Source organism: Tachypleus tridentatus, chromosome 13 (assembly GCF_004210375.1).
Source record: "Tachypleus tridentatus isolate NWPU-2018 chromosome 13, ASM421037v1, whole genome shotgun sequence".
Classification (NCBI taxonomy): Eukaryota; Metazoa; Arthropoda; class Merostomata; order Xiphosura; family Limulidae; genus Tachypleus; species Tachypleus tridentatus.
In genome coordinates, this window is record NC_134837.1 from 201,633,443 (window position 1) to 201,645,946 (window position 12,504).

Consider the following 12,504-nt stretch of genomic DNA (forward strand, 5'->3'; position numbering starts at 1 on the left):
GAGTAGTACAGGTTAGGTATAAAACAGTAGTATGTATAGAGTAGTACAGGTAAGGTATAAAACAGTAGTACGTATAGAGTAGTACAGGTTGGGTATAAAACAGTAGTACGTACAGAGTAGTACAGGTTGGGTATAAAACAGTAATACGTACAGAGTAGTACAGGTTGGGTATAAACATAAAACAGTAGTACATACAGAGTAGTACAGGTTGAGTATAAAACAGTAGTACGTATACGGTAGTGCAGGTTAGGTATAAGACAGTAGCACATATACGGTAGTGCAGGTTAGGTATAAGACAGCAACAACGATTACACGGTAGTGCAGGTTAGGTTTAAGACAGTAGCACGATAACGGTAGTGCAGGTTAGGTTTAAGACAGTAGTACGTATACGGTAGTGCAGGTTAGGTTTAAGACAGTAGTACATATACGGTAGTGCAGGTTAGGTTTAAGACAGTAGTACGTATACAGTAGTGCAGGTTAGGTATAAAACAGTAGTACGTATACAGTAGTCCAGGTTACGTATAAAACAGTAGTACGTATACAATAGTGCAGGTTAGGTATAAAATAGTATGTATTCAGTAGTACAGGCTAGGTATGAAACAATAGTACATATCCAGTAATACGGGTTGGGTATAAAAGAGTAGTACATATTGTAGGGTAAAGAGTGTAAGTAATGTTTTTAGTGGCTTTCATCCATATCATTTTAAGGTTAACTTTTTAAGTTGTTTTGTTTTTACAAATACTCCTTTAAATCTTGATGAATAGTTCAGATATCAGACATATGATCAACTTGCCTCTTGAGAATATAATTTGTGTATGTTGTTTTATAGTAAATGGTTTCAGTGAAGCTGAACAGTAAGTTAGTACTTCCTGTTTGAACAATATATTCTTATTGTTTTTGGTTCTAAATAGAGTTTAATGATGATGACTACAATACAGTCCAAGGTTTATTTTTAGGTTTAATCCTTGTTTTGTCTGTTACAGTTTTAAATTTCTAGATATTGTTTTATCCCTTTCTCAATTTGATTTTTCATCACATGATGCAAAAGAACTTTCAATATATTTTTTAAAATGTTTCAAACCTTTTGTCAGTTCTTATACATTGTTTTCTTTGATAGATTCAGTACACACTCTGACCTGCTCCTTAATGTTACTTAACACTGACTTGCATGCAAATGTAAGTATTTCTAGATTTTCTACTTTGACTGGATTTTTGGTATAACTTTTGAGTTTCAATAGACAGCCATAATTAATATATTAAACGTTTTATTGAAGCACTTAGCCTTAACATAAATACATCAAAACTAACTTGTTGTTCTGTAAAGTGAAGTGATAGGTAAAAGTATCAAATTTTTAAAAGCTTCATAACTTCTGCTTATGGTTGGTGTTACATAACGTCACCATAACAGTTGTTTGTCTTATTAAGCTGTTTGAAAAACAACTGTCTTGTGAATAAATTCTTTTATTCCTTATACACTGCTTTAGAATGTCGGAAGTAAGATGACATTTGGTGATTTTGTTAAGAATTTGTCATCTCTTAATGATGGAGAAGATTATCCTAAGGAATTGTTGAAGGAACTCTACTATTCAATCAAGAGTTCTCCTCTAGAGTGGACAGGGTAAGTTGGAGCAGTTATTGCTGTAGTATTAGTGTGGAAAGATTTAATGTTGACTATATTACTGATTTATTTAGTGAACATAAAATTTAAGTATTTTCAATGTACAAAACCCAGAATTATAAAATCTTCAAGTTTCACAAAATAAAAGTTTACTGATTTTAATTTTCATATTTTATTAAAGAAGAATATACAAACATGAGTTATTTTCTTTTATCCTGTGTATACGTATATGAGGAGTTCTTTTATCCTGTGTATACATAGTAGAGAATAGAATATACATACACGAGTTATTTCATTTATCCTGTGTATGCATACTGGAGAGTAGAATATGCTGTATAAAAACAATTTTGATACCTCAATGTACTGTTACATTCCATGTTTGGTCATGTTCTATCTGATAACCACATGTCTTGAAAATAGCTTTACTATTTAGTCTTCATTACATAATCTCTGTAAGAGCCTATGGCATCCGAACCGCACCTCTTTAGTCTTTCCATAATACATCTAGCTTGTGATACTACTGTTTCTTAGTAACTGTTTCAAGTTTTCAATCATACCAAAATCCACATTTTCCATGTTCAATAACTTGACTGGTATATAAAATAACCGAACTACCCATTTCATTTTCTGTGCACTTGAAGTATGCACTGGTTAAATGGAATGTATGACTTTATGCTTTAGTTCCAAAACAAACTTACTTCTATTGATGCTATAAACTATTCATTGGCATTGGTCTCTCATGCTTCAGTCTTTTATACTGCACTTAAATGTAATATCTATCCACTCTTGTCAATGTCCTGTACTGTATATAAGCACCTCACTTAAGTAATTTAATCACTTCTCAACAGTCCACTGGTCACGGTTTTCCCTTATGAAATGTTATGAGCTGTCCCATTATGGATTGTAATTTATGTGCTGCATGGAGAATTTCAATATAATCATAATTTCTTTAAAAACACAACTAACTAACTAAATATGATATTTCTGACTGAGAATTCCTGTATTACTGTTGTAAGCAGGGTGGCTAATACAACCTCCCCTACTTCTCATTTGAAATATAGCATCTTTCTATGGTGGGGAATCACTTTCAGTTTAGATTCCCTCTGTTTGGATCTGTTGATAGATAGACATTCATTTGGCTCAGGGTGTTTTCTCCTATGGCTTCCAGAGTTTGTTTTTTTTTGTTGACCCTGGAGAATAAGGACATAATATACAGACATTTTTCTTTAATGAGTCAGCTTCTCTTCAGTCCAGTTTGGATCAAACACTACTCCTTATCTTCAATTAATCACTTGGATTTGTGGATTTTGGAGCCTGTACTTTGTTCACTTCAGTCTATTTCTCTCTTGTTGGTGGAAAGATTGGGGGGCACTATTTAGTTTTTCTTTTTTCACCTGATAATTCTGGTTCTTGCTGGAAGATTTACTGTTTTAGTATGTGATGGGGTAAATACAACTTGAACCCTCATTTGTCTGTTTATGTATTTTGCCTTTCCACATTATTGATGTCATAAGTTGGAGTTGTTGACTTGTTTATAGATTTTTTTTCTTTTCCATCCTACTATATCCTGATAGGACTTTTCTTTCCTCAGTCTCTGGCAACCAGGGAAGGGGATACATCCATGTCCATAACTCTTTTGCTATCTGTTTCTCACCTCTGCAATCAGTTGTAATCTGATCACTTTCTGTGGCTTATCAGGTCTGAAAGTGATATGTGAGCTGCTTTATCTCCTCTTATGGTGGTCTCCTCTACTCTGTATTCACTGGGATCCTACAGTTTCCCATGATTTCCCAAATTTCTTAAGTGGATTTACTAACATCCATTTTGCATACTTTGGTCTTTACAGGTGAGATATCTTCTGAGTTGCATCTCATCAGATTCTATGCATTTGTCATATACTGTCCATTTCGTTTAACCAGTGGGGGCCATTTTACTGGCCAGTATTCACACTTTTCTCTCACATTCTTTACATTTTCCAGGAGTTTTCTGTTACTCTCATGGCCGTTTCTAACAACATCTGCTAAATGATAAGGAAGAAGGGTACTTTTGTTATAATCTTGTCTTTATTTTCCAGAGTCTCTTACATGTTGCTTTTGCTGGATACCACTTTGTGGCAAGTGTTGCCGAGACAGGTGTGCTTTTATTGGTCCAATTCCACACTAGCAGTCAGTTTGATTATTCTCATTACTGGTTATAACAAACAGGCTGTGTAGAAATGAAGTGTTCCATAAGATCATTTAGGCATTTACAAGTGATATTACTATGTTACCATGGGCTGCCACTCCTGGACTATCATGAGTAAAGATAGAGTGTATTCTGCCTTTCCTTACTGATCATTGGATTGAATAAATTAGGACCAGTTTTCTTTTAAAAGATTAGGAAATTTGGTTCACCTATTGCACTGTATCCAGAGCACTGTTCTTCAGGACTCCACATAATGCATTATCCCCCAGATTCTATAAGTGGAACTAAGGAGTCCTTACCACACCCAGTTTCTAGTTACTGGGGTGATGGACAGATATTTTTTCTCGAGAATATTAGTGTGTATTTCTCCACTCTCGGAGAAGTGGGTGAAGTTGGGGGTCCTCCTACTCAGGTCCTTGAATATTTTTTCCAGATGTTAGTAGGAGTAGCACCAGCCTTCAAAGGAGCCTACTTGTAATTCCAGTTTAGATCTGACACAGTGCTATCTGTTTGGGGTTTACATGGCCTTTTACTTTGATCAGTGTCTTTTTTGTATATTGTTTATGGAAGGAGTTTCACCGTCTCCTCGCAATTTAGAACTTGAAATAGTCCCATCCTAGGCTCTTTGTTGAGCAGAGGTTCCATATCCTATCCATAATTCCATGAGTAAGTGGAATACTCCTTATCCACTTGTTTGGGGAGTGAGGATTAATGTTAATAATTCTAGACTGAATGAGTTCTGTTCCTTTTGTTGAGTATAGTAGACATGATTCCATTGTTTCAAACCTGGATCGTTGCCTGTTGGACTTCTTCAGGTGGCAGAGAAAGTTTGTCCACTTTGGTGTTACCTACTTTCTCATTGAGATTCCAATGGTTTGGAATACATCACTCTGTGGCTACAGGTGGGGATCCAATTAAAGGTATATCTATATATAACATTGCAGCCAAAAAGTCCTATCCAAGAACTTGGAATATATGGAATAAGACCCCTTAATTCCAACTCCAAGTTGTGGAACCTCAATTATCTGGTGGGGACTGGGCTGTATAGATGGTTACTCATGCACTATTGTACCTTTAATACAGGAACAAGGTTCTGGGTGAAGAGCATATCTGTTCTAGATGTTGTGTGTTTTCCCCATTTCTATACCACTTTTATCTTGGTACAACAATGTTACATGTAGATGATTTCTGTATGGATGATTCTTGGTTTGGAATTCTAACTATACTATCACCAAATGATAAGTATATTTCAAAAGTTAACATTTTTCCTAAACTGAAAGTGCATTTTCAAAAATACTTACCATCACTAACACTCTCCCACCCTGCATCCCTTTTAAAAACCTGTTTATGTCAGAACATTTGAGGCCAATGCTTAGATAGGTAAAGCCAATACCAAAGAATAGCTATATTGTCAGCAGAGATAAGGATTATTAGAAATAAATTTTCACTTTTGTAAACCCATACCTTATTGACATTGTTTGTTGGAGTAGAACTTGCTTGATTATGTTGTGTATTGTTGCTTGGGCCACAAGAACAGCATCTACTGCTGAATTTTTTGTTTCTGGATTCTCACCTTTTATAAAACACCTAACTCTGGTTGCCATGGTGGGTTTAGAATGTGATGCAGATTTTTTAGGATGGTTCTTCCATCTCATGTTATTCCATCTTTGTTTAACAATGTCATTAAGTACAAGGGATATCCTCTTCTTGAAAATTCTAAATTTTCAAGCTGAACACATGTTTATGGTTTGAATGTATGAATATTTTGTGTCATAGGGGGAAGTTACATACCTTTCCCCACAACAGTAATTCTTCAGTGGAATCACATTAACTACAGTTGGCAAAAAGCTCATAGTTCTGGTACATTCCTGTCCACTGTGATTTTCTATTAGCTGCTGTTGTCACGTGACTTGTTTGTTTGTGCATTCAGAGTTGTTTCAGTGTAATCATTGTAACATTCAGTAATTTTATAGTTTTTATACTTTTGTGTTTTCATTAATCTCTTTGATTTACAAGGGACATGTGTCTATCAATTGAAAGTGTTTACTTATGATGCTCGACTCATGTGGGTCCTGAGTTTGAATTGCATAACTGAATATTCTCACCTTTTTAGCTTTAGGAGTATTGTAATAGAATACTCCAACTAACCCCACTATTCAGTTAAAGTTGTTCACCAGCTTATGGTGGGTTATGTTGATTAACTGCCTTGATTATAGTCTCTTACTTCTATATTAAGGTTAGCACAGATAGCCCTTGATGTGTTTACTACAGGTGTACACAAATTGTGTTTGTCTATATTTATTGATCTACAACTGAACATTTTCAAATGCTATGAACATAAATAACATTTTAATATCTGACAGTTATCCTGTGTGTATACACACAACTAAATGAATGTAACTGATTGTAAGGCACTAAAAGAACAAGTCAAACAGTGTTATCAATGTGATTTGTCATGAAAAATAGAAAATACTGAATCTTTTCAAAGAGTATGAAATGTTACAAACCATGGTACATATTTCATCTAGCTAGTTAGTAGACCTGTTATATCTATCATTATTTTAATTTTGTATTTAAAAACTAAAATATGGTAGTGTTCAGTTTGTAATAATTTGTCTTCTTTTAATTAGTGTTGAATTCCACGAGGCTCTGGAAATGTCCATCTTCATGGATTGTGCAGATGTACATACATTAGTTGTGATTAACTACTTGTAGCCATTGTGTTTTCAACTGGATTAAATTGTCATCAAATTTGAACACTTTTTGTACAGCTCATCCATCAGTTCTCATATGTTAATCATTTTAATATACATTTGAAAATTTTGTCTAATGCTCCTGTTCCACATTTTCCAAGAAATGTCCCCGTCACACAAGTTAAGTGTATTAAGGTAGTTGGTACGTTTGGTAGGAACATGTTTTAAACATACCGGAGATATTACCTAATAGAGCAAATTTCTATTTTGTTAATCATATCTATGTGAATATCATAAAGAACAACATCTTAAAGGATAATTGTTTTTTCAAAATGATGTCAAAGGTCACACTTCACTATTCTATTGACTTTCAGCATTGCTGTCATTTTAAATGTGACAGGTATTTGATTAGGAGTAGCTGTATATCATGTGGTAGGTTCTGTTCTGAAGTTTCTTTCCTGGTGGTCAGCAGCGATAAATGAAAGATGACTGTACCTAAGCCTTAAGTGTCTTTGATTATCTTGTTAACCCTTGTATTGCATCAGGTATCATTCAGATTGGTGTAAGTGGTGGTAAGAATAACTAAAATAATGTGCTTGAAAGTGACCAAGTATAGAAGTAAAATGAAACTACATTATGCTGTGTAGCCATGGTGACAGTTTATGTTTAATAAAACTTGTTTTTTGACCTTAGTTTTTGAAAAGTGGTCTTTTTTTTTTTCCTGATGTTGAATTATTTTTTCCTTGATTCAAGTAGAGAGGACATTGGTGTTAGAGCTGGAACTCAGCCGATACGACAGAGCTTTATTGGGCATAATCCTTTTCTAGAGGTAAGAATGTGTCAGTTCTGGTTCTTATTTCACCTTTCTACTTAAGTTTTAATGCACCTTGCTATTAAGGAAAAAGATTTATTGCTACATAAAAACCTATGTAGAGCTGGTTACTGAACTTTAAAATGGAACCAAACAAGATGGTGTGAAAGTGGACATATTTGATTCAGCTAATGATCCTTACTTTGTCTATCAAAGCTTGTTGTTTGAATAGAACCTTAGCTTTTCTCATTATACCTTTATGATTATCGTACAATAAATTAACATTTTATGATTGGGAATTATGGTTCTATTTGTTTTGGCACTGAGGAAGCCAATAATGTAGGGATTTTATTCCCCACATAAAGTCAAGTTAACTTACTCTGCCATATGATCATTAGCCAATCAAATGAGATATTTCCTTCTGTCCCCATTTTGTCTAGTTCATTTTTCAAGTTCATTAACCAGACCTACATGGCTTTTTAATTAGCAGTAAATTTTTGCTTATACTTATTTTTATGTAAGATGATGTTACTAGGCTATCACATGTATCCTAAAGCTGTCATTTTAGAATGAATCATCCAATCTAAAAAGGTGGGAGTCCATTTGTAATAGATAAACTTTCTTTAATTAAAAGTTCACTATTGGATGATCCAGATGACATGACTATTGAAATTTTGATCAAGAAGGGGTGGTTGCTGTTTTTGCTGTGTATACAAATTGTAAATTCTGGGGGACTTGATAGTTGGCTGTCAGTTTTGCTTGATACTCCCTTATACTTGCAGGTTTAATTTGTGTAACAGCCACCAATGTATTTTTATACAATCCTGTTATGCATAGGTAATAAAGTTTCAGAGGTGAGAGATCTTTTAATAGCTTAGCACATTTGCTATAATCTTAAAGCTTCAGAGGTGAGAGATCTTTTAATAGCTTAGCACATTTGCTATAATCTTTTGGTTATAGTGTGAAGGCTGTAGATCAGGGATTGTTAATTTGCAGCTCTTCAAAGATATTTGTGCAACTTTCTGCTTTTAGCATTTTTAACCTGAAAACTTGCTGTTCTTTTCAGGTTAGACTGTTAGGACATATTGTGTCTTTTGAAATGTTTTGGTGTTGTAAGAAACAAGCAATGAAGGGTTTCTAACCCCTACCTTAGCTATTTAGTAGAAGTATCTATAGGTTTCAGGTAGGGAGAAACATCTTACCAAAATATTCACCACTCCATGGAACAGTTAGCTAGATTACCATAATACTCACCACTCCATGGAACAGTGAGCTAGATTACCATAATACTCACCACTCCATGGAACAGTTAGCTAGATTACCATAGTACTCACCACTCCATGGAACAGTTAGCTAGATTACCATAGTACTCACCACTCCATGGATCAGTTAGCTAGGTTACCATAATACTCACCACTCCATGGATCAGTTAGCTAGATTCTCACATTAAAATAAGATTTTTGTGTTCTACCTGTCACTTTAGCCTTTCTCTCTCCTTTTTTTCCTTTTCCTAATGTTCAGCATCACTGTTTATCAGAAGACTATGGAATGAGAAGTAAGGAGGTATTTTGAAAAATGGATAGAGGATGTGTAATCTTTTTAGAGTTGCTCATCAGTATGTTTCATATTGAATTTTTTTGTTGTGAAGATAAAGTTTTAGGATGGTGATAAAACTCGAACATATCCTCTTCATCAGGTTTTGTAGTAAATCCTCGTGTGTCAATCATCTCAGCAGGAGCCTGATGTAACAATAGAATTAGGAAGTGCAAATAAAGGATTACATGAAGTACCTAGTCTTACTGATAATCTGAAAATAAGTTTTTGTAAGAAATAGTTGAATGTAAATGAGACAGTCAAGCTTGTTGGGACATTATTGTTTGATACAGATTTTGGTTAAATATTTTCAATTGTTCTCTATGTATAGGTACCTGATCCAACTTATGCTACAGAATACAAGAAGGGCTATGTCTTAAAAAAATGCTGTTTAGAACCAGGTGGTAAGAAGAGTAAGTACTTGCTTTAAGTTTGCAGTTAAGAAATTATCAGAACTGACAGATACCTTGAAATATTAAATTAGAACTGTGAGTTATGATTTTATAAAAATGTTTGATCTCTTAAGTTCTCACTTTGGATTTTTGTTTTATTTTGTTGAGATTAGATTTTCACAGTGCAAGAAGATAAGCAAAAAAACTTTTCTGTAGATATGTGTCTGTTGTGTGTGTAAACACATAATTCCTCAAAGTGTTAAGTTCCAATATGGCCTTACCTACCCTCACACAAAGTACCTACCCCATAAGTATTACACCATTTCTAAGTATGTACATATCATGTGACCACTCTAAACCAATAACATTGTGACATCTATATTGGTACAATACACCTCCCTCAGTTATTCTTACATCCCTGATTGGTTGACACAGCAGTATTTAAACATGCTTTTTTTCCATGTGACTATCATTTATTGTACTTCTTTGCCATTTCAAAAAATTTTTAACTGTTCTTTTTTACTGTGTTTGCATTTATTTTTTGTTACCAAATTATAAGAAATCTCAAAATGAATTTGTAGTCAGTGTATTGAATATAGAAATTCCTGTTAGAGCTGAAAATGCTCCTGGTAAGGAATTGGATTCTGTTTTATCTGCAGAGGAGGTACAGGACTTAATCCACTGGGAGCTGGGTTCATGTTGGGCTGCCGACGATTTCTTTTTAACGTGACAATGTCTTTGCAGAAGAATACTATCAATGAGAGGACAATTTGAACTCTCTTTTCCCAGCATCTTCCTATCTTGATTTTTCACACCTTCCACCAATTACCATGTTGCCATTTTGACAGCAAAAATTTTTTGTCCCCTTTTTACCTATTGATTCCAGTTCTCCAAGGGGTTCTTTGTTAAGTTTTTGAACATGTAAACATCACATCTGATTGATATACTCATGCTATGCATACATTAGATGCTCTTTGTGTGGCTTTGCCCTCATTTATACGTCGAAGAATTAAGTATTTTAACATCATCAGGGCTGAAATTTTGGGAAGTTTGAAATTTGTGTCCTTTGATACTTTAAATAAATTGTTGATGTTGTTTTAGGGGATTTAATTGTTTTGTACATTAGTTTATATTATATACTTTATAGACTTGGCAAGTATTGGGAACTTATTACTTCATTATTAATAAGTACTTTAACACACTCAACATGGACTTGGTCAATATGACTAACCATGTAACCTCTTTGTGCTCATTTAAAGTCTTTGTAGATTTGATGCTTCTAACTTTTGATATAGTGTGTGTGTAAAAAACTTGTAGTTTTCAGTTAACATTATAAGTCTCACATACAAAAAAGTCATATTTTTAGTGAAGCATTTTTAATAAACTAAAGATTTCTCCATGGATGTATTGAGTATTTGTTTTCAATAGTCTGTGTGCAAAGTTATTTTCATGTTAAGATTAAAAATATTTTTCTTCATCTCAAATATCCCAAGTTTCCTTTGTGTACTGCCTAAAACCTCATAACTACATTTCAAACTTTGTTTTCTCAGTAAAACTCTGTATTTTATCTGTTATTTTCTCTTCCCTGTCTCAAAACAGGATTGGTCAATTTGACTTGCATCATAACCTTTCTAGAATGACTTCAAGTTGTAAGATAAAACTAGATTGTTTATCCTAAGTAACTTTATACTTGCAACAGCATATATAACTATTTATAATTAAATTATATTGTTTTATTGCCTAATAAAGAGTATCTAAGTACTACCTGTGCCAGTATAAGAGTAGATCATGTTGTGCATGTGCAGCTCATGTTACACTATTGAATTACACTAATCACAAGCTGCTTGTGTGTGTGTGTCAGGTGAAACATTTTTATTGTCATTATTACAATTTATTTTACCAAATCTAATCTCAACTTACATAAAAAGATCTCTTTTTACATTTCAGTTACTTTTATGAAAACAAATAAAGAATAAACATAAAAATCAAGAAATAAAGTACCAACTCAATCTTTTTTTATACTAATGGTAATAATGCACTAAACAATTCTTATTTGATTAAATAACGCACCAAAGAAGATAAGATAACAACATGTAAAATGTAGACATTTCTGCTAACAATTGGAATGTTTCTAACCATGAGTCAAGAGCCTTTACAAGTTCATCCAAGTTTATTGTTGTGCTTCCTGTATTCATTGAATGTAAGACACTAAACTTCGTGTCATATGCAGTGAAGGATACCCAGGGCAAGAGGGTTAACTGGATGTGTTTGTAAGTTACATATTATTGCTACAAGTAACACCTAAATCACTGTTGTATTTTAGTACTGTTTGTCTTTTGTCACTGTTAACTCTGTGTCTTCTTATACTAGTTTTTGTTAGTGTAGGACTTAAATTATGCATCCTTTGCCGTCTTGATTAATTTAGAGGAATTGTAGGATAGATATTGAATATTAATGTAGTTTCTAGGTAATTTTTGTTGGTTTGTACATTTGTTACCGTTACATCCTTTGAGGACTGAGTAAATTTAGATGGTTTATCCACATGATATTTGAAAGTACTTTGTTAACTAGGTACATTTGTATGTTACATATTAATACTAGCACTATAGAGTACTTCATTGTTCTGTTCAAATAATTATTTTCATAAATGTTTAATATGTGCCTTATCCTAATATTTGTTAATGTAGGACAAAATTTTTTGTTATTGTTTTGTTATATTGCTGGTGTGTCCATTTCTTTCCCATTCATAGAGCTGAGATTTGCTTTACCTCTTCATCTTACCTTCTTGATGATGTAAACTACGTTTACTCTTCACAATCTACATCTTGAAGTTATTCCTCACTGATCCTGCTTTGTGTGTAGTTATTTTTGCTCTAAGTCTTCTTTTTCTAGTTCAAAGCCTTATCATTCGAAATTATCTCAGTTCTTTAAGTGTTTGGTCAGGGAGCACAAAGTCTCAGCCAACATCTTCATTCTGTGATTCTTTCCACTCTTCTTTCTATGGATGACTGGCTCCTGCTTGCTTTTTCCCCATTCACAGTACAGAGTTCACTTGCCTATGCTTCTACAGGACACAACATGGGTGGGATTTCTGATGATAGTTTGGGAAGTCCATTGCCTTTCCACCTCTTCAGTATCCTGTTCAGTTAGGGGGAGGTTTTCTTTCTAACCTCAGTCTGGCCCAGTATGCTTCTCTTTGTCGTCTTTGGAGC

The 12,504-nt window shown here is 33.9% G+C and overlaps 1 protein-coding gene across 2 annotated transcripts in view; it reads left to right on the top strand.

Moving 5' to 3' along the window:
• The window catches only part of LOC143236795 (PH and SEC7 domain-containing protein-like), a 43,574-nt gene that overhangs the window by 13,464 nt on the left and 17,606 nt on the right, over positions 1–12,504 (top strand). Inside the window, exons 4-7 of one of the 2 annotated variants that reach the window (XM_076475358.1) lie at positions 1,119–1,177; positions 1,486–1,619; positions 7,253–7,325; positions 9,232–9,313. In XM_076475358.1, the coding sequence (XP_076331473.1) occupies positions 1,119–1,177; positions 1,486–1,619; positions 7,253–7,325; positions 9,232–9,313 (348 nt within the window). Of the gene's footprint in view, positions 1–1,118; positions 1,178–1,485; positions 1,620–7,249; positions 7,326–9,231; positions 9,314–12,504 lie in introns of both variants that reach the window. The other variant, XM_076475357.1, reaches the window with a different exon arrangement.